A 23,628-nucleotide genomic window follows, 5' to 3' on the forward strand; every position below is an offset into this window, starting at 1 on the left:
TATTATTATCACCACAAGAGTATAGGTGTGCTGCTAAGGGATATGGTTTAGCACCAGACTTAACAGAGCAAGACAATGGTTGCTTTCGATGATCTAAAATGTCTTTTGCAACCAAAACAATTCTATGATGTTATGAAGTAAAAAGACATGTTTTAAATAGAGTGGCTGTCCGTGTGTAGTTAATAGAAAGGTCCACATAATGGAGCCACTTAAAACTAATTGTGAGTTTCTGCAATGGCTAATGACATTTTTGTTTGGGTTTTTTTTGAATCCCAAGATAGATGCCAGGCATTTTTCACTATGTCTTATGAAATTACCATTCTCCATCTAATCATAATCAAAGTAATACATAACAAATGACAACAAGTTTTGCCACATTTTCCTATAATTACACTCCTTTTCATGTCCCATAAAAGCTCACTTCTATTAAATATATATGCAGATGCAATAAGAAATTTGCAGGAAACGAGATTAATTGGAAGATCTTTAGCAAAATGGATAGCCATAAAAACAGTTCTCTTCATTTTACATTGGAATTTGATCACTCATTTGAAGAATCAATAAAAATGCCTGGGATAATGACTGTCTGCCTTCTTCGTCTCAATTTCATTTTTTGTCGTACGTCTAATACTGAAGGCAAACACTGAAATTTCCTAAATCCCTGATAAGAACAAACTATGTCACAGTATCAGGCTGGACAGTGACTGGCTAGAGAGCAGCCCTGAAGGAAAGGACTTGGGGGTGCTGCTGGATGAGAAGCTTAACGTGAACCACCAGTGTGACCATGCAGCCCAGAAAGCCAATCACATCCTGGGCTGCATCAAGAGAATTGTGGCCAGCAGGTTGAGGGAAGTAATTCTCCTCCTCTACTCAGCTCTGGCGAGACCCCACCTGGAGTCCAATTCTGGAGCCCCTATTACAGGAAGGATCTGGACACACTGGACCATGTCCAGAGAAGGGCCATGAGGATGATTAGTGGGCTGGAGCACCTCTCCTGTGAGGACAGACTGAGAGAGTTGGGGATGTTCAGTGTGGAGAAGAGAAGGCTCCAAAGGAGACCTTATTGTGGCCTTACAATATCTGAAGGGGGACTACAAGAAAGATGGGGAGAGACTTTTTAAGGTGTCAGGTAATGACAGGACTAGGGAGAACGGAAAAAAATATAGAAAAGGGTAGATTCAGATTGGATGTTAAGAAGAAGTTCTTCACTAGCAGGGTGGTAAGACACTCGAACAGATTGCCCAGGGAGGTGCTGGAGGCCCCATTGCTGGAGTTTTTAAGGCCAGGCTGGATGTGGCTCTGAGCAACCTGATCTAGTGTGAGAGGTTCCTGCCTGTGGCAGGTGGGGTTGGAACTACATGATTCCTGAGGTCCCTTCCAACCCTAACAATTCAATGATTCTGCTCCAGCAGAATCAAATATGAAAGAGGCTGTCCTGGACACTGTGTTGTTGGATTTTAAGTATGTCCATAGCTGGAGAATCTAACACTTCCCAGGGAAACCTGTCGCAGTGTTTGATAATAATCATTGTGAAAATCTCTCTACATTTAGATGAAGTTTTCTGTCCAAGTTTGTTCACCCTGTCTCTTGTCCTGTCACCAGGCACCACTGAAGAGAGTCTGGAGTTCACCTTCTTTATTTCCTTCCATCAGGTATTTGTACACATTGGGAAGATCCTCAAGCCTTCACTTCCTCTGGATGGCATCCTCTTTCATCAGGTGCGTCAGCTGCACTACTTGGCTTAGTGACATCTGCAAATTTGCTACGGTTGCACCCAGTCTCACTGTATCACTGATGAGGACACTACGGCTCCCAATATGGACCCCTCAGGCACATCACCTGCCACTGACTTCCATCCAGGCATTGATCCATTGATCACTGCTACTGGTCACCAGCATGTGCAACCTGTCCACCAAACCTTCAGGACTTTCTCTGTAAAGCTGCTTCCCACTTCATCACTGGCCCTACTTGCCCCTACTTGTGCATGGGGTTACTCTGCATCCAGTGCAGTACTTAGCACTTCCATCTGGTGAACTTCCTGAGGTTCCTGTACACTCATTTTTCCAGCCTGTCAAGGTCCCTGTGAGTGGCAACACATGCTTCTGGTATGTCAGCTGCTCATCACAGTTCTCCATTGTCTGTGAATGTGCTGAGGGTGCACCTCATCCTGTAATCCGGGTCATTAATGGCCTCTGTATCAGCCCTTGGAATATACCACCACTGACAGGCCTCCACATAGGAGTCTGTGTCACTGATTACAAGATTCTAAGCCCCAGCAGTTTCCAACATGTCAATGCCCAGTTCTCTTGTCTACATTGAACCAGTCTGTTTATGAGAGTATTACAGAAGACAGTGTCAAAGCCTTGTGAAACACATGATAAAGTGTATCTACAACTCTCACTCAGTTCACTGAGATAGCAATTTTACCTTAAGTGGCTATCAGGTTGGTCAAGCGTGATTTCTCATTTGTAAATCCATGCTGACTACCCCCAGTCACCTTGAATTTATAACAGGTAGAACAGAAACTATCCCTCCTAATATTAAAAACCTCAAGGTTCCATCCATCACCACACTGTGATTCTCTATTTCCTATCTCAATAAGCACAATGTATTCTTGACCCTCCCTCAGTGCTGCTGGAAATTCACGATCTTCTATTCTCAGTCTTGCAGAAGATCTGGTCAACTTCTTTCTTGTCAGCAACAATATTGTGCAGTTTGCTGATCTCCTCTAACAGCTTCTTGACTTGATGACTAGACATCCCACCACTGCACACCTCCTACAAGGACCCCAATTTCCACTGCACCAACAAGAGGTCTCAACCAGCATCTGAAGTCCCCAATTTGGACAGCTGGATTATCTGTCAGGATCTTCATCTATTTTGAGGTCTCTGACAGACACATGGAAGAGGAGTTACATAGCCACTGGGGACTATATTCTGGGGTAGACTCAGCACTGCACAAGACATAGATGCTGTTATGAGCAGCATCTATGTCCCCTACTATACAATCTGCTGCATCTATTAATGATCAGAATAACTCACTGCAATGCACAGGTAAGGAAGTCTAGCAAAGGTACAAATGAAAAGAAGTTCATTTTCACTCATTTACTTTGGGAATGAAAGCTAAGGCAGCTCTAAATCCCTCTTTCAGAACTCCAGCTTTCCAATTTTTGTCCCACTTAGTATGATTACTAAGGTGTGTGAAAAAATTTTCTAGGGCCACTAAAAGCATGCTAACCAGTTTTTGCAGCAAGAAGACACTTTTAACTTATTTGAAAATTAACTAAAACATCATAAGCAATGGTTAAGTCTTGAACTTACCTCCTACAATCTCTCACCTTATTTTGCTTCCACAGAGACCAACCACTGATACAATATCTCACCTGTGCAAATTTGTGTATCTGCTCTACCACAGCTGCAAAGAGGGCATGGACACTTTCATCAATTAGACTCTGCATATAATGCACAGCTTCTTCATCAGACAGGTCCAAACGAAACTTGTCTTGCACCTGGAAAAGAGGTGGAGATGACTATAATAATACACACACTATTGTATTTGAAATGCACAGCAGCAAACAATGATTTAGTTACTAGATATTCTCACATTACTTGTAGAAAACTAATTACTACCAACTATTACGCTTTATTTCCAGAAAGACGTATTTCAAATGATATGAGCACTTGTGGAGAACCTTATCTTCACCTACTTTAGTCTTGCATAATGAGCTAAGTAAAACAATATCAAATAATTTCTAGATCAAGTATGTGAATTCTAGTTTATCTGTAAGAATCTCTTTTACACAGTCTTTCTACTGAGACAAAATGCTTCAGATCCTAAGCAAATTGTTTTGGTGATTAATTGGCCTATTTAAGTCCTATCTGAATTTGTCCAATTTCCTCTCATCTGAGCTCATTAAAACTTCTTTAATTAAAGAACTGTCCACCATATCCTCTGTCCAAACATCTACATTGCTTCTTAGCTTTCTCCTGGGTATGACGTAGAAGACTGACTCTACAACAGAATTAAATCTTCCCTGAACATCTTCCATCCATTCATTTTATTTAAGAATTGACAAAAAAGCAAGTAAAATGCAAGAAACTTTTTAGTAAGGTCGTATTTGTGAGATGATATTACCATCTCTTGCCATTGTGTTCCTTCTATGCAGCAAGGACACTGCATATACAGCCTCCTGTGATGGATAAGGTTATTAATTATATGAATGATGAAAACATAATAATTATTATTTATTACTGTAACATTATTAATAACCTTTAAACAATTGTTACATGCCGATTCTAGTGCACAGTTGTGGGCTATATCCCATGAACTGGTACAATGTAACAATTTCAAACCAAATTAGAAAACTAAAAGTTATTCAATTAAGAACCAAGGTTGCAATTCCACTGCCTGTCCACCAGATGGTGACAAGACACTTGCAGCTGCTAAACAGCAAGACGAGACAAAGTGTCAGAGCACAATGTGTCTGAATCACAGTGAGTAGAGGCTCCTTCTCCCATGGCTGCTCATGGTCTTACTTTGCAAAGCAGGCATGTGAAGGGCTGCTTTGGCTTGCAGGTCTGCAGTCTTGTGGCTGTAGCAGGCACTGTTACAACTGTCAAAAGGTGCAGGCTAGTTCTCTCTCCAACTGGGTACCCTTACCAGAAGGGCTCATTCCCTTAGGGCATGGTGGCAGCTTCTTCCTACCAGCAGGACTGGGATATGACAAAAGGCTGACTGCAGTTGTTGAACAGTTTGCAAAGGACTTTTTGCAGGCTTCTAGGTAAACTGAGACATGCTGGCACTTCCCAGGTAGCAGGCTTCTCTCTGGATTGCAAAGGCAGTACATGTGCACGGAGCAGAACAGCACAAAAGCAATAAAGAGCTTAGTAGAAAAAGAGCAAAAATGCGGGGGAGGTGGTGGAGTCACCATCATTGGAGGTATTCAGGAGGTGACCTGATGGGGTGCTTGGTGCCATGGCTTAGTTGTTTAGGTGGGTTGGATTGGTTGCTTAGCCTGGAGAAGAGGAGACTCAGGGGTGACCTTATTGCTCTCTACAAGTACCTGAAGGGAAGTTGTAGACAGGTGGATGTTGTTCTCTTCTCCCAGGCAGCCAGCAGCAGAACAAAAGGACACAGTCTCAGGCTGCGCCAGGGGAGGTTTAGGTTGGATGTTAGGAAGAAGTTCTCTACAGAGAGAGTGATTGCCCATTGGAATGGGCTGCCTGGGGAGGTGGTAGAGTCGCCGTTATTGGAGGTTTTCAGGAGGAGACTTGATGGGGTGCTTGGTGCCATGGTTTAATTTTTAGGTGGACTGGATTGGTTGATGGGTTGGACACAATGATCTTGAAGGTCTCTTCCAACCTGGTCTATTCTATTCTATTCTATTCTATTCTATTCTATTCTATTCTATTCTATTCTATTCTATTCTATTCTATTCTTACAATGTGGGTAATACTTCCAATGTGCTCAAGGCTTGGATTTAGCCAACAGTCAAACTTGGTAAACACCTTTAGGAAATGACAAAGCATATGGCTAGAATTATGCCCAAACCTGGAAGAAGCACAAGCATCCTGCAAGGTGGGTGCATGAGCTTGTTTACTCCAAAAAAGGCAGGTTGGGTTGTTTATCCCAACTTGGGGACTTCTGGCCCTTTGTTTACTTTTCTCTGGTTGAGTACCCACTCCAGAAAGGAAGGGGAAGGGGGGATGTGAGCAAAACATGTTTGGACAAGTTTGGGCAATATTTGGGGCATAATTTTGGGCATAGGCTCCTTTACCACACTTCCCTCTTTATGATAGCAAAATAGTCAAGATTTCAGTTTAGTATTACTTTGCATTATCTTAAAAGGTAATGTATTCCAGAATACTGTTCTTCAATGAGGCAATAAAAAAGGTAAATTAGCCTGCCAAGTATGGAAAGAAAATACTGCTTCATGCAAAATACTGTCATAACTCTGTTGCTGATATGGTTGAAATAAGCAAATTTTCTTTCTATTTACCCTCAAAAGAAGTTTGATTAGTCTGAAAGAACAGATTATGGCAAAAATTTCAACTCTCAAAGAAGCAAGTACCAGGGAGAAATTTAAATGATATTTCTGGCTAACATTACAGAACTTTATATAAGAAACATGAAGAGAAGGAACTTTATTATCTCCCACAGACATATTAGATGTTTGACAGCCTATGAAGCACACAGCAGAATCCTGATGATTTTAATGGACTATTCACATGAAGGCAGTTACACACAAGTCTAAACACCTCCTCAAACTAGAGCACAGACTCCCACTAGATGTATTTTCAGTCTTGTAGAAAAGGTAATGTAATGAAGTGATTTAAAAGTTGAGTAAAATTGCCAACTCCAGTTTCAAATTAAAAAAAAATAAAATCATCAGTGTAATGAACTTGTGTAATAAACAACTCTAGTAATCAAGCACTGAGTGATCTTCTAATTTGTTCACAGATGACCTTTTCAGGATGTCTTCCAAATAGTGCTGTTAAGATGCAGCTTCATTCTGTGGAATTAATGACTATTTAAACTCAGTTTTCACCTTCCCCAGGAGCAGATTGGCACACTGATATATATGGAAAGAAATTTACCCCCAGTTAGGTCTTAAAATCAGCTTGCAATTAACAGCAGGATTAAGCACTGCTGAGTACTAGATCTTTGCATGAAAGTTTTTCAGCATCACAATTCAAACTGACTGCTGCAATATAGCCAAGATGAAACATAACAAGATGAGAAAGTACTTACTGTGATACAACAGCAGTAACAAACTAAGACATTGAATTACAGTTCGTATAACAAAACAAACAGGAATTCTTACTTGAAATCTCTTGAGTTCCAAAGTAAACCATGTAATATAAAATGACTTCCCTGCTCCTGCTGGCCACACTATTCTCGATGCATGCCAGGATGCCATTGGCCTTCTTGGCCACCTGGGCACAGTGCTGGCTCATGTTCAGCTGGCTACCAACCACTGCCCCCAGGTCCATTTCTATTTAGCAGCTCTCCAGCCACTCCAGCCTCAGCCTGTAGCACTGCACAGGGTTGTTGTGGCCAAAGTGCAGCACCTGGCACTTGGATTTGTTGAATGCCATCCTGCTGGACTCCGCCCATCTGTCCAGTCAGTTGAAGTCCCCCTGGAGAGCCTGCTCCCAACTTGGTGTCATCTGCAAATTTTCTGATGACTGATTAAATCCCCTCATCCACATCATCAGTGAAGATATTAGAGAACATGGAGCCCAGCACTGATCCCTGGGGGATACCACGAGTGACTGGCTGCCAGCTGGATGTGGCACCATTCACCACCACTCTCTTGCCTCAGCCCTCCAGCCAGTTCCTAACCCAGCACAGAGTGTTGCTGTCCAAGCCATGAGCTGACAGCTTTGCCAGGAGTTTGCTGTGGGGGATGGTGTCAAAAGCCTTGCTGAAGTCCAGGTAGGCTATATCCACAGACTTCCCCACATCCACCAGGCGGGTCACCTGATCATAGAAGGAGATCAGGTTGGAGAGGCAGGACCTGCCCTTCCTAAATCCACGTTGGCTGGACCTGAGCCCTTGGCCATCCTTCAGGTGTGCAGTTATTGTGGCCAAGATAATCTGCTCCATAATTTTCCCTGGCACTGAGGGCAGGCTGACTGGCCTGTATTTTCCAGGCTCCTCTATCCAACTCTTCTTGTAGATGGGGACCACATTGGCCAGTTTCCAGTCCTCCGGGAGCTCTCTGGTGAGCCAGGACTGGTGGAAAATGATGGAGAGCAGCTTGGCCAGCTCATCTGCCAGCTCTCTCAGCACCCTAGGATGGATCCCATCTGGTCCCATGGACTTGTGAGTATCCAAGTGGCTCAGCAAGTCCTGAACTAATTTCTCATGGATTTCCGGGGCAACACACTGCTCCCTGACCCCATCAACCAGCTCAGGAGGCCACTCATCCGGAACTCTTGCCTTACTGTTGAAAATTGAGGCAAAGAAGGTAATTAGAACCTCAGCCTTTTCCTCATTTTTAGTTACAGTGTTACCCTCCAGGTCCAATTCCCCTCTTTTTAGCATTAATGTATTTGTAGAAATGCTTTTATTATCTTTCACAGAGGTGGCCAGCTTAAGTTTGAACTGGGCCTTTGCCTCTCTAATTTTTCTCCTACATAATCTAACAACATCCATTACGAGAAGCCTCCCCCTCCTTCCAAAGGCGACACACCCTCTTTTTTTCCCTTAATTCTTTCAAGAGCTGCTTGCCCATCCAGGCCGGTCACCTTCTCCGTCGGCTCATCTTTCAGCACATGGGAACTGCCAGTTCCTGTGCCTTCAAGAGCTCCTGTTTGAAGTAGGTCCAACCACCCTGGACCCCTCGGTTCTTAAAGGCTGCTACCCAGGAACTTTGTGCATAAGTTTCTTAAACACACTGAAGTCTGCCCTCCGGAAGTCTAAGGTGAAGGTTCTGTTGGTGCTCCTCCCTATCTCCCTGCATATTGAAAACGTCACTATCTCGTGATCACTGCACCCTAGGCAGTCTCCCACGGTCACATCTCCCACCAGCCCTTCTCTATTGGAGAACAGCAGATCAAGAAGAGCCTGACCCCTGGTAGGCTCACTTAACAGCTGCATCAGGAAGCTGTCTTCCATGCACTCCAGGAATCTTCTGGACTGCCTCCTCTCTGCTGAATTAAGTTCCCAGCAGATATCTGGCAGGTTAAAGTTAGCCACTAGGACAAGATCTGATGATCTTGAGACAGCCTCCAGTTGTTTATAGAGTATTTCATCTACCTCCTCATCCTGGTTGGGTGGTCTATAACAGACTTCAACCCGGATGTCAGATTTGTTAGGCCTCCCTCTGATTTTAACCCACAGGCTCTCAATCCCTTCATCCTCCACCTCATGCTCTGTGGCAAAGAGTGACTCCCTAATATACACAGCCACCCCTCCTCCTCTTCTCCCTCACCTGTTTCTTTTAAAGAGCCTGTATGCCCCCAGTGTAGTACTCCAATTGTGGATTGTCCCACCATGTTTCTGAAATGGCAACTATGTCATAGTCTTCCTGGTGGACCAGGACTTCCAGTTCTTGCTTGTTACCCATACTGTGTGTGTTGGTGTACATGCACTTCAGCTCAGTTAACCCTAATTTGTGTCCCGCGCTCTCTCCTCTCCAGTGAGACTGGTTTCCTCACCCACCCCCTTCAGACCTAATTTAAAGCCCTCAAGACACTGACATTCAACTTCAGGGTTTCAAGTTGTCCACCTCCTATCCCCTGCACAGTGGGTAGTTCAGTAACAAAACATTAAAGACCAGGATTACACAGTTGTATGAATCTCCAGGACTAAAAATTTTATTATATTTCAGTTAAATTTGAAGTGCTCTATAAGACGCTCTTCAAAGGTCCCTTCCAAAGCCTATCGTTCTATGATTCTATGCTTTCTAGAACAGTTTAAACAAAATGCTATGATACGGACAGATGACTGGTAAAATAACAAAACCATGTATCAGTTCTAACTATGCTTTTGCTGAGGACAACAAAGCCACCAAACCTCCAAAAGATCCCAGCACTCTGTGAGACCCCAATTAAAATCAGAATTAACACCTTCTTTTCTTCTATGTGCCAAAATGAGAACACCTCAACCCAATACAAGATGTTGTTCATTTACAGTAAACAATGCCAGAATCCTATGACGGTGCACTCTGATTAAACACTGAATAGACTCCCACATCTTAAATTTCGAGTTAAGAAAGTCCAGTGCCAAAATTTTTGTTAGGGGGAACTAGAACATCAAGGGAAACATCCTAGAAACAGTAAAGCTGGATGTGAAGCTGCAGAATCATAACCCAAATGGACAGAAAGGTCAGTGACTGCCTAAGCAAATAAGCTCCAAGGCAAGTGACACTTAAACCTCCTCAGAGCAGCACATAAATAATGAAACAGACAGACTCTAGCCAGGTAAAACTGAGTTTATTTTTCTTGTAAAAACAGACTTCCTCATGGCATTAATAAATCTCAGAAACATTTCTTTCCTAGCTCCAGCTTTTAGCAAATACTTGTATTTTTAGTTCAGTGAAAAGGGACTGATATGTACTACCTAAAAGGGCATATTAGCCACCAAATTAGAAGTCCTTTCCATTTCACTAAACTTGCCAATTGAACTACCAATTATCTGTTGACTGATTCCTAGGGAGGACAGGGAAAAGAGAACAGGGAGTTTTCCTACAATCCACATGGATCCACTATCAAAATTAACTTGGGCTTAGAATTTCTGAACAATGTTGTTTCTTTCTGTACCTCCAGACACATTGTATTTCACCTTCATCTTTGATAAGCTTAATGTAAAAGAAACATAACATGTCTGCTTTCTCTTCTTGCTAGTTTCCAAGCAATTAGGCTACTAGTTTCCTTATTAAGGGGGGATGAAACCTAGTCAAAGTTTGCATAGATTTGCAAACATGGAAGGTGCTGTCAGTGTAAGACTCAGTAGTTAGAGAATTCTCCATTCACAATAGCCAACGGTGCTATCAAAAGAGAAAGGGTCTACTTGGACAAACAGCATATACCTGCTGCTTGATGAAAAACAGGAATTTCAGCCACCTTTCTTCACAAGAGCCTTGCCTGTAAGACACAGTGATAGATTGGATTATAGAGCAAAGGTCTTCCCAGAAAGAGAGACTGGCCATTGGAATGTGCTGCCCAGGGTGGTGGTGGAGTCACCATCACTGGAGGTGTTTAGGAAGAGCCAGGATGAGGCATTTAGTGCCATGGTTTAGTTGATTAGATGGTGTTAGGTGATAGGTTGGACTGGATGATCTCATAGGCCTCTTCGAGCCTGATTAATTCTATTCTATCTTTGCAGCACCTGAAACATAGCTCAGTCAATTAGGACACTGTCCTTTAATGCCTGCTGATTCTTTGTGCACCAATGAATCACTGGTCCCTGATGTTTTCTAATTTAAAGGTCAAACTTGCTATGAGGGACAGACAGAATCCATCTAAATTTCCTGTAAAAAATCAAAAGCTTCTTTTATTAGATGGTGACAATAATGAATTTATTAGCTATATCTGAAGAGTGATGGTCTGTCTCTACCTTGTGCAAAACTGGCTATATAATTGACTCCAGATTTTAGTCATTACTACTTAAATTTATAGCACTCCCTAATTTGCAAACCCCAGCAATTAGCCACTGTATTGGAAATGAAAAAGCAAGTAGCACTGGCAAAACAAAGGGGCATGTGTTGAAATCCTCATGGGCATGTGTTGAAATCCTCATTGTGCTATCAGTTGTGAATTCATGAAGAGCTATTGGTCCAGCCTTTTTCCTGAAAACTGAGAAGCGGAAAGCATGGGCAAAGAATGGAACATTTAAAGAGACCACCAAAAGGGAAAGGCAGATGCAAGAATCTTCCACTACTCAATTTAATTTCATTTTGTGACATTTTTTAAGCCCAAACAGGTTTTCAGAGAGTGGTAGTAAGAGATGGTGTAACAAACCATGAAGTGAAGCACACTAGACCAACAGTTCTCTTTGTAAACAACAGGCAGAGGACAAAAGGAGAAAGGGATCAAAAAGACAACTAATTTTAAGCTCTGAAGCTACATTTCCTTGGTCAAAATTGGGAGATGTTTTAATATTAAACAAATCACCTAGACTTTGAAGAGAGTTCCTAAGGTTTTGAGGATGGGGCCAATTTTGTGTAGTAGGTGATCACTGTATTCTAGGTTTTATTATGGGAAAAAGTAGTGACTGAAACTGGACTGAGTGGAGGGAGTCACCACCGTAAGTTTATCTTACAACTTAAATGTACGAGGTAATTTATAAAGTGGTATTTGGTATACATAGTGAAAACCGGTAGTGGATTGAAAAAAAATAAATAAATGTGTATTTCCATGCACATCAACAGCTATGAAACTTCAAATATTTTTTAACTTTTTATTTTCAGGTCAATGCTGACTCACTCATTCTGATACCAATTTTAGGTGTCAGAAAGCATCATCAAGGTCAGCCCCAAACTAATTTCTGAAAACAAACGTTACGCAAAGTGAGTAACAAGGTACTATCAAGTTCTGGTATGGTCTAAATCCACAATTCCAGGTGCACTCACTGGAAGCCATTGTTATTTTTGCTCTAAAAGGAAGAAATAAAACATGAACACTGTCATCTTCTTCTGATAAGTAACATCAATTTGTGTAGAGCTTGTTTTTTTAAGAATGTGCAAGTAGACACAGATGACAGGAACAGATTGCTCAGCTCTGCTTACATCACACTGAGCCATAAAACATGCCAAACAAGGTATAATCTGTATTTATTTTATATAAACTTGTACATGACATATGACACTTTTTCTTGCTTTGTCTTCACTTGATGTTTATTTCTCCCAAGACATTTCACAACTATTGGACAGAAGCAACAACTTAACAAAATGCTTTCAGTTAGATTTTAGCTTGATTATACAATTACATTCTGCCAGTTATCTCCTTGGGATCTCATATTCCTCCTGGAAGGTAGCTGATACTTTGTCAAAACCGATCTCCAACAATAAAGAACCTGCACTCTCTGTATTTCCTCATGCTATTACTATATTCCTTAAAAGTTCTCAGATTTTCTGGAAGTCTCATTTAACATATTGATTGGAAATTCTTGAATTGTTAATAGCAAAAAAATTTAAAAAAACTAAATCACAACCCATCCACTGAACACATGTTCCATGTAAGTTTATTTTATGCTATGTTTTTGTTGTTTGTCTGAACATAAGACTGTCCAACTATCGCTTACTTCCAATAATTTTTTTCTAACTAGTCTAAATAGGAAGCAGCCTGTTGTAATAAACATATCACAGGAAAAGATGAAAAAGAGCAAAAGAAATAAAGCTATACATAAATGACAGTAGTAGTCTTTATTCCATTTGTGTTTATTTTATTCTAGCTATCTTTGTAACAAAATTTTAAAGTCATAGCCTAAAACTACGACAGTTTTTTATATTTTTATTTAGAACATGTATATATTAAAGAGATTAAACCTTCATTCTGGCTTTAAAAACTCAGCAGATTACTTTCTGAAAGTTCTGAAAAAAGGAACATTAAAATATTTCCAAAGGTGACTTTAGAATAGAATAAACCAGGTTGGAAGAGACCTCCAAGATCATCATGTCCAACACCACCTAATCAACTAAACCATGCAACCAAGCATCCTGTCAAGCCTCGCCCTGAACACCCCCAGCAATGGCGACCCCACCACCTCCTTGGGCAGCCCATTCCAATGGGCAATCACTCTCTCTGTGTAAAACTTCCTCCTAACCTCCAGCCTAAACCTCCCCTGGCACAGCCTGAGACTGTGTCCTCTTGTTCTGGCACTGGTTGCCTGGGAGAAGAGACTAACCTCTGCCTGACTACAACCTCCCTTCAGGTAGTTGTAGAGAGCAATAAAGTCACCCCTGAGTCTCCTCTTTTCCAGGCTAAGCAACCCCAGCTCCCTCAGTCTCTCCTCATAGGGCTTGTGCTCCAAGCCCCTCACCAACCTTGTCGCCCTTCTCTGGACACGCTCCAGCAAGTCAACATCCTTCCTAAACTGAGGGGCCACTCACTCAATTGCTCACTAGCAATTTTTTTTACATCTTTTTTCATCAGTAGGCAAATATTTTCTGCAATATAATGAACCTCCCTGCCTGTTAAAAGTGAGTATGTAACTTTGCGATGATAGTCTACAATGAAAATTGAGCTACTATCTAACTGCAAAGCTTTTCTTTTAAGGAATCAAAACTGCAACCACTGAAGAAAACTCTTTCTTTAGAAAGAATTTTCAGAATAGCATGATCAAATAATTTTTGTTGGAAGAGACCTTTATGATCATCAAATCAGTAACCTAGCACTGCCAAGTACATCACTAAATCGTGTCCCCAGACCTGTTGCACTGCACAAGATTGTTGCAACAAGTGCAGGAAGTCACACTTCGCTTTGTTAAATCTCATACTATTGGCCTCATCCCATCAATCCATCTTGTCCAGATTCCAAAAATATTTCATGCCTACTTGATTACAACTTTACAGTATCATAGAACTGTTAGGGTTGGAACAGACCTCAAAGATCATATAGTTTCAACAACCCTGTCATGGGCAGGCACCCCTCACACTACATCATGTTGCTCAGAGCCACATCCAAACCGGCCTTAAAAATCTCCAGCAACTGGGGCTTCTACCACCTCCCTGACCAACCTGTTCCAGTGTCTCACCACCTTTATGCTGAAGAATGTCTTCCTAACATCTAATCTGAATCTATCCATTTCCGTTTTTCTTCCATTCCCCTGAGTCCTATCGCTCATTACCTGACACCCTAAAAAGTCCCTCACCAGCTTTCTTGTAGGACTCCTTAAGGCCACAGTAAGGTCTCCTTGGAGCTTTCTCTTCTCCAGACTGAACATCCCCAACTCCTTCAGTCTGTCCTCACAGGAGAGGTGCTCCAGCCCTTTGATCATCCTTGTGGCCCTTTCTCTGGGCACACTTCAGCATATCCGTATCTTTCTTGTATAGCGGCACCTACTAAAAAATTGCAGTGAAGACTCCAAGACAAATGAACTGTTCAGCAAAACAACTGAAGCATAACATTCCCTTCAGGAAGCATTTACCTGTCTAAGGACAAGAAATTTTTTTTCCTACTATATTTTTGTTGTAGTTTAATCATCTAGTATTTATGACCATACTTAGACAAAAGTAACCTATGTAGTTACCTTAGTGACTTCATTTCAGCTGCTTGTGAGATCAGAGCCTTACTGGCTCATCAGACCCCTAAAGCAAAAATGAGAGCTTCACAGAACAATGAATGACTATTAGTACAGCATGACAAAGAATATGCTGACTATGAACTTCCATTTAAACTATTAAGCAGGATGCTTTCTTAGATACAGAAACATTTGTAAATCTCCACCTTTGCCTTATGTGAAAAGTGCTATCGTGGTTGAAATGCTATTGACTTGGCTCACACAAAGGTAATTTAATTTTGCAGGACCTTTAGCTAATTTGAGTCTGTTGAAATAAATATGGATTTTTTGTTCAAAGATTTCAGAGGGAAAAAAATAATCAATTCGGATGCTGAAAGTTATTTATTCAATTTTCCTACAAGGTACAATATTGTCTTGTTAAATGACTGAACAAACTTGCCACTCAGCCCAAGAGATGCAAGACACCTTGTTCCTTTTTTTTTTAATTAGTACCAACAAAGCTCAAAAATTATTTGAGAAAGGTTAATGAGTATCTGATGTCCAAAACAAGTCTCCTAACACGTTATTTACAAATAGCAATGAACTAATTCAACACGATATAATTGGCTAAGCTGACTCGGACCCTAGCCCATTTACAGCTGACTGGCTAACATTTTTTAAAGCAAAAAAGTAAAACCAAAACTGAGAAATGAAGAAAACAATTATCACAGGAGGCTTGAACACAGTTGTACACATCCAGCATTAACAATTGCTTTATAGAGAAGTCCTCTGTCCTTCTACTCTTCAGGAATCACATTTTGATCTATTATTTTTTGTAGATTCCAGAGGTGTACTTAACAGATAATACTTTTTTTTTAACCAAAATAAACTAAGTCTGTCTAGTCAACAGAATTAAAACATCTGAGCTGTAAGAATAAATGAAGATTTATATGAAATAACAATACTTATAGGAAGGCTGAACAAGCTAAACAATTTGGTTATCTTTCTGATAATGTGATACTGTGAGAGTTTTGTTTTGGTCTTTACAGGAACAAGCACATTGTAAAGGAACTTACGGAACTTGGGAAAGTATAACCTTTCTCTTAAAACATCTGAAAATGTGAAAGCAATTTGCAATCCTGATCAGAAATACTTACCTAACTGGTTCAGTTCTAGCTCTTTTCTCATTTTGAAGCCTTTGTGAATAGACAGACTTTAATCTACCATGAGGGCAAAAGTCACAGTTCACCAAACTGCAGCTTTGTCAGAGCTCAATATCCCAATAACTAATTGTTGCATATGATCAGTCATGTTAACAACTAATCATACATTCTTCTCATGCAAATATGGCACTATTATCTACATTCTGTAATTGAACTTAGAGTTTTTGGACAGGACTTTCTACAGAGTTTACCAACATAAAATACAATGCCAAAATATTAATAAGAAACAAGGTTATTGCATGTTAATTGGCAGTGAATTGGAGACTGATTAAAAAAAAAAGTCAGAGTTCACAAAGAGTATTCAAGGCATGAATGAACTCTATTACATCAAGTGACAGTGAACTCTCAACAGAGGTAAGATTAAAATATGTAGCAAATCTCAGACTTACTGCTGAGAACATGGAAGCAGCAGCATTTCTGGAATTCAGTAGAACCAGTGTCATCTCTTGATGATGATTTCAGACAATTACAAACTTTCCAAAATTAGACTCTGTACTATGGGTAGATACATACTTCAGTTTCTCCCAGGATTATGTGTCTATTTGTATGCACCACAGTCCAGGGGTTTCCCCTCCTTCCAGTATCATGAAGCAAAAAAAGGCACAACCAATCACATCTTTGTAATGATGAAATGCACAGATGTGTGTTGCTAGCATATGGTTAGGAAGCTCTTTTCCTTCCAAAGAAAGACTCTCTACAAAGATAGAGCCACATCCAGAACTTATAAAGGAATGAAAGATGATAAGTCTTCCTACTTTAAGACTCTATCTATCATGTTCTATATGAGTAACTTACTATTGCAAGGCATTTAGGGATAGACATGATGCTCCAATATTGATACAGGAAAACGTTTAGCCAATTCTTTGGAAAACAATTAAGTCAAAGGAGGGCTATCATCTTTACCAGAAAATACACCACTTCTGGCTAGCTCAGCCTTCCTTGGAAATGCAGTTGAATAGCTACATGACTCTGTGTTGACTTGAAACTAAGAAACCCTGAACAGAAATGCTCAAATTCTTACAGGCAAAAAGAAAAAATTGGTTGGAATCACTATTTTTTCTTTAAATGAACTGTATTAGAAAAATCATAGCTTATTGCAAGCACTGGAGATCAGCCTCTTTTAGAGAAAATCAACTGCTGAAATGAAAGTTACACTGAACTGGTTTCTATTTGATACACAGTCTCCACAAAGAGCTACTCACTCTAAGCAAGGAAATTAATATTAAAGCCACAATTTGCATAAAGTAACTGCAATGAAATCCAGGTGAACATTTATGCAGTATTTTTTTTTAAGTAATCTAATGTCAAAGCATCAAATGTAGAAGAATTCAGGCTGGTGCAAATGGAGAAAGTTAGAATTACATGGCATGTATTTGTTTTCACAATAACCAGAAGATTTCTTAGTGATGAAGATATACCTCTCTGCTAGTTTTAAATCTTCAGAAGAATGACTTTGTACTTACAAGTAGACTGCTTTTATAAAACCATTCATGACTTACAGGATGCTGGACTTGATGGAACGTTCTTTTATTACCTAGTCTGTGCTGATTGCTTCACTTTTAAAAACCTTCCTAAGGGAGAAATCACTATTCTTAGCAGAATGCTAAAGTGATGCTTGGAACAGAGTGCTAGAGTAGACTGTGCACTGATACATGGACAAAAAGCAATTCTGTGCATGTGCGATGTGATTTCAGAAGTATATTCCTCTATCTGTAACTTCAGTTACAAATGAATCACCATAAGAGATGGGAAGTTTCATGATATGATGACTCAAATTACTGAAAGACAAGGAAAGGTTTCCACTTACTTTTTTCACAGTCTTGTCAGGTTCTAGAGCAATATCTGGAATGTTGGCATCCACCATAAGAGAAAATAAGTTTAAGATCAAGTTGGAATACCTTAAACAGAAGAGCAAATTAGATATCACACTTTGCAGACTGTATGACAGACATCTTGAAAACAACTTCATTTAAGAAACCATCATCACCTTACTGTGAACTGGTAATGCTTCAGAGGTGCATTCATAACAGTTCAGTTGAAAACATTTATATTTTAAAAAATGATACGTGATAGTAGCAATAAATAGACCGCTCTGGTTTTGTTAAAATTTTCTAAAACTTGTCATTTACTCCGAGACACATCAAAAAACCCCAGAGATTTCTTATTATTGCAAGATTTTATGGCATATTCTACTACAGTAAACCAAACATATCCTGGGATATTGTTGCAAAGGTTGTTTTTTATTAAAAAGGGTATTAGTGATAGAGTAGCATCGCATAAATTAGCATTCAAACAGCTGAAGCCTTCACCGTTACATGACATCATTTTTCAAGTTGCTGCAAGGTTTTTTTGCCATAACAATATGATTTAACCAGATCCAAGCACGAAGCTGCTCACTTAAGCTGCAATAACATTGGTAGGCATACTACTCTTAGAAGTATAAATGCCATTTATAACTATTTAAAAAAAGACAAGACAGCGTATAGTTTTCAGTTTTAACATTGTGCTGAAAGTACTTCTTGAAACTGTAACTTTGAAGCTCCTTTAAGTAAACTGAAACTTCCCTTGCACTACAAAAAACATCTAGTGTCCATTCAGAGAAGTATGTAACAGACTTCAAAATCTGGAATATTATTTGCTATGAGCATTAGGAGCGCAATAGATGATAGAAAAAGCATTCTTAGCATGCTGCTAAATATAAATAATGTGACAACTGCATGAATTACAAAGTATTAACTACACAGAAGAACTGCTTCGTAGCTGTATTTTACCAAATGAACACTGCTCAAGAAAAAATCTCCATAGAAAAACAATCCATGGAATAGCATGGGTTGGAAGGGACTTTTAAGATCATCTAGTTCCAAATTCCAGACATGTCATTATTTTCTGGAACTAGCAATATACCTAATACATTCCAAAGTAAGTTTTAACTTTTTACAAAACAAACACCTGAGACTTAAGTTTGGGCAGAAATCTTCAGTGTCTAATTTGTTTTAGCTGTTCTCCTTAACATTCTCAAGGGAAAGAGGTAAAGTTTCTTTCAATCTGTGATAAAAGTAAAGAAATTATTCTACCCTTTTGTTTCAGAAATTGGGTTGCTTTGGTACCAGGAACACACACCACAGATTTTAATGAAACTTTTTCCTACTTGCCTGAAACAAATAAATCTCATTTTAAACATACTTAAATTCTAATAGCTACACTCTCTCAAGTCTCTTCCTATGTAGCTCCCATTGATGGCTTTCCCTTCGAACTGACCCAGGAGTTGAGTCTTAGAGTCCCTTTTGCTCTCGAACCACATACAGGATAAGAGCTGATGAGCACTACAGGTTACTAATCTTATTTAAATGAGATTCAAAGATCCGTGATGATTGCCAGATATCAGTTACAAACTGGTTCTGTTCCACACAGTGAAGAAATCTTTTGGTTCTTTGTGCTTAAAGTAAAAGCACTGGAAATGTAAGATCAGCTGAAGGACCTCATTGAAAACAATAGAAAATTCAATAGGTAACTGTAGAGGGAATATGGAATGTGAAGAAACAAAAATTATGGAACAACTGCTCAATATACTATCTGCAGGTCTCTCCTCTGCCCTTTACCTCAACATATCTTTAACTTAGTAATCAACTGGATTGCAGCCCAAGGATGAAACATAACTCAGTCCTTAAATTTGTAGCTCCTTTTTAGAATCCTTGTCAAGTTCCACAATTTAGTTTTTAAATAAATTTTCTAGGACTTGACAAGAAAAGAGCTTCCTACTTTAGACAGTTGGCTGTTATCCCTGCCATAGGCAATATCCTTGGCAAGTATGCCTAGATATTCACTAGTGGCCATCTGACAGTCAAATTCATTCTAGAACTAGACATTTTGGTGCATCATCTGAGGTAGGAATCTGACCTGTAAAAATCAAAGACCATTATCAGGCAAGTCATATGACTGATTTTTGACATCTACATTACAAAAGCCTCTGGAATGGCTGACCTGCATTCACAGAGAACAAATCAGGAGTTCAGTTTTTATAGCCTTAAGGAGCTTCAATAAGCACTTAAACTCCACCTTAAATCCTTCTTCTATAAATGCATTATTTGTTTTCCTCAAAGCTCAGTACAATTTAATTTACAAATAAATGAACTTAAAATCAGCTACAATGGAGACTGATTTAACAGTCTGAATATGCAAGCTAAAAAGGATAGAATACATAGAATAAACCAGGTTGGAAGAGACCTTCAAGATCATCGCGTGCAACCCATCAACCAATCCAACCCACCTAATCAACTAAAACATGGCACCAAGCACCCCATCAAGTCCCCTCCTGAACACCTTCAATGATGGTGACTGCACCACCTCCCCAGGCAGCCCATTACAATGGGCAATCACTCTCTCTGTGTAAAACTTCCTCCTGACATCCAACCTAAACCTCCCCTGGTGCAGCCTGAGACTGTGTCCTCTTGTTCTGCTACTGGCTGCCTGGGAGAAGAGACCAACATCCGTCTCTCTACAACCTCCCTTCAGGTAGCTGTAGAGAGTGATAAGGTCACCCCTGAGTCTCCTCTTTTCCAGGCTAAGCAACCCCAGCTCCCTCAGTCTCTCCTCATAGGGCTTGCGTTCCAAACCCCTCACCAGCTTGGCTGCCCTTCTCTGGACACCTTCCAGCAAGTCAACATCCTTCCTAAACTGAAGGGGCCCAGAACTGGACACAGGACTCAAGGTGCGGCCTAACCAGTGCAGTGTACAGGGGCAGAATGACCTCCCTGCTCCTGCTAGCTACACTGTTCTTGATGCAGGCCAGGATGCCATTGGCCCTCTTGGCTGCCTGGGCACACTGCAGGCTCATCTTCAGCCTACCATCGACCAGTACCACCAGGTCCCTCTCTGCCTGGCTGCTCTCCAGCCACTCTGACCCCAGCTTGTAGCTCTGCATGGGGTTGCTGTGGCCAATGTGCAGAACCCAGCACTTGGATGTGTTAAGTCTCATGCCCTTGGTCTCTGCCCATCTGTCCAGCCTGTCGAGGTCCCTCTGCAGTTCCTCTCTACCCTCCAGCAGAGAGGTTCTGTAAATTTTTTGAAAATAATATACCTCTCCTCCTATAAAAAAAAGGCCCCATATGTAATGAGAAAGAAACTCACATCTCACAGAAGTTCAAATTCTCACTGACATCTTTTCTGCAAGACAGCAATTTGGTTTTAAGCACTTAGTACCTCATCAAATATATGCTTGATGCTAGATACCCCTTTACATATTTTTTCAACATTTACTGGTCTTTTCATCTACATGTCCAAAACCAGATAAATACTTAGGCTTTTGATGTTACTGTTGACTCTATCAATTTTGAATCTACAAACTTCCGCTACAAAGACTGGATGGGAAAGCATGCAATTATCTGCAGTCATAAATTAAAAGCCTTGTTTAACTGATCCAACTCAAAAATTCTGAAGTTGAAAACGTGATCACTTTTTCTCCAGTACAACCTGGAACCCCTTCCAGGACTCATTTCTTCTCAAGACTACATATATATCCCAGTCACTCTTTCATCCCTGTTAGCTGTAATAAACTACAGCATTTATTTGTTCAAAATTATTCCTTCACAGTCCAGACTCAAGCAAAACTGATCTCATTCAGTCTCACCTTTGCTCTTCCCCACTTTTAGAAGACTATCCAGACCCTGCACTGCCTAGCTACAACCTTTCCAAAGAATGAGCTCATCTCAAGAGATGTCACGGCATTCCACTTTCCTGTAGTTTTTCATTCAAAACTATATGGCCTTGGCTGTCCACTATACCACTGAGAACTGACTGGGGAAGACCTCTGGTCCAGCCAGCTGCATGTCCCCATCCATTCATAGCAAACCTCAGCCCAAACCTCAGATTCCAACCCTGGTTCCTTTCTACTCCTTTATCCTTACCTATGCCCAGGCTCACATATACTAAACCAAGTATCAAGTTTCTCATGTGACTAACAGGCTGCCTTACTTGGGAAGGAACAACATGGTCTAGAAGCTGGATAGCTACCCAATGGATTCTTCTCGATTGGATCCTGCTGAGGATGTGTGAACTGGGAATCCTCACACAGCAGAGGCTTGGACATCTTTAAATATGCTCAATATATATAATAAAAGTATAAAAGTCTGGTACAACCCCAGTGAGGATACTAATTCTGCTGCCAGACAATTCTCTCTGTAACACATTGAGAATACAGTCTGCTCCTTCATTACAGCACTGCTAACAAACACATGACTGATTACTGTTTCTCAAGAAAGTGGAAAGAAGCTTCCCTACCTCCTGAAAATAAACCTCAAAAACTAATCCAAAAAACCACATCCCAACGAAAGTATGCCAAACTAATTCCAAACTAGAATGATGAGCAAAACTATTTTTCTACTTTTAGGTTTTAAACTGTGTGTTTTCACAATGCAATATCCATTCCACCAGGAATCCTGCAAAACTGAGATACAGAACTTGAGATATGAAGAGAACTGTTTCTATCCTAAGGAAATAATAGAACAAAACACAAACTGATAGAGATGACAAGAGTTTGCATTTGTCTTAGCAATCGAAGATCATGATTTTACACTACTTAGCCAGCAAAAATATCAGTGAGCAGGTTTATGCCAACACGTAGAAATGCTAGAACTATGCTATTCCACCTGTAATTAGTGGGTTTTTCCCTCAATGTTTAGTTCTAGCTGCTTAAAGTAATCATTATAATAACACTAACAGTATCCTATGCTGTCTTTGTTGGAAGCCTTAAAATGAAAATTTAAAAATTATTTCCTATTAAGTATGACCCCAGACATCAAAAGTGAAATCAACCTGACCTACAGTTTAGTTTTATATACACAAACTACTGCTATTCTCTGTGTTTAGTGATGGCCTTTGTAGCAAATCATTATGTAAATGAATTCAAAGGATAATTCTACAGTGACACAACAGACCTTTCCATTGAAACAGCTAGCTTTAAACAATATAAACAACTCAAGTACTTCACAAATAAGAAGTACAGTATTATGAAAGTTATAAGCAAAATATACATGGAATATACCTTAGCCTTTCTGATTGTTCTCTAAAGACATTAACATGCTGCTGTTATTTCCTGCTTATGAGTTGTTTTTAACCCATTAGTAATGTCAGTTTGCAAACCAATGCTTTGCTCTTTCCACTATCAATAAATGAAGAACTATGCCCTTTTTTTTGATTAGTATCACCAATTGCCTATTTTTCATACTACATGTACAGGACAGCGACTCGATCATATATAATCAGACAAAAAGTTGCTTAAGGGCAAAAACATGGTCCAAAAGCAAGATTATAATTTAATACTGTACAGGTGTTATTAAAAAAAGTTATTAAACCAGCAAAAATTGGGAGTTTTAACTTGACATTACAATCAACCTCCACAATACAGCAATGCTGGGATGTTTTCATTCCTTTGTTACATACAAATTCTTGTGTCTACACTCAAGAGTTCAGGTTTTGAATTTTTAGCAGAAATATTTTCTCTGATTCCTTTACTTCTAATTTATAGTGACTCTAATAAATTTAACCATAAAAATAGTATTGTTACCTGCGGAGATGAAGAAAGGCTGTGTAGCATTGCTTACGGAATTCCTGGTACTGTTCACTCTGTGTGCCTCCCATACCTTCCACCATCTCCTTATTCAGCTTCATAGGGGGAGGTAGAGGCTTAGGGTCCCGACCCAAAATATAGCCAAAGTCTATGTGAAACAGTTTACCTGTCAAA

General features: G+C 40.0%; 1 protein-coding gene across 4 annotated transcripts in view; it reads right to left on the bottom strand.

Moving 5' to 3' along the window:
• PIK3C3 (phosphatidylinositol 3-kinase catalytic subunit type 3) overlaps positions 1–23,628 on the bottom strand; it is a 90,679-nt gene that overhangs the window by 6,300 nt on the left and 60,751 nt on the right. For all 4 annotated transcript variants that reach the window (XM_054178107.1, XM_054178106.1, XM_054178105.1 and 1 more), the window contains 3 exons: positions 23,452–23,620; positions 17,698–17,788; positions 3,383–3,508 (listed from right to left, as the gene is read on the bottom strand). In XM_054178107.1, coding sequence (XP_054034082.1) covers positions 3,383–3,508; positions 17,698–17,788; positions 23,452–23,620 — 386 coding nt within the window. The remainder of the gene's footprint in view (positions 1–3,382; positions 3,509–17,697; positions 17,789–23,451; positions 23,621–23,628) is intronic.

This window comes from Dryobates pubescens, chromosome Z (assembly GCF_014839835.1).
Source record: "Dryobates pubescens isolate bDryPub1 chromosome Z, bDryPub1.pri, whole genome shotgun sequence".
NCBI lineage: Eukaryota > Metazoa > Chordata > Aves > Piciformes > Picidae > Dryobates > Dryobates pubescens.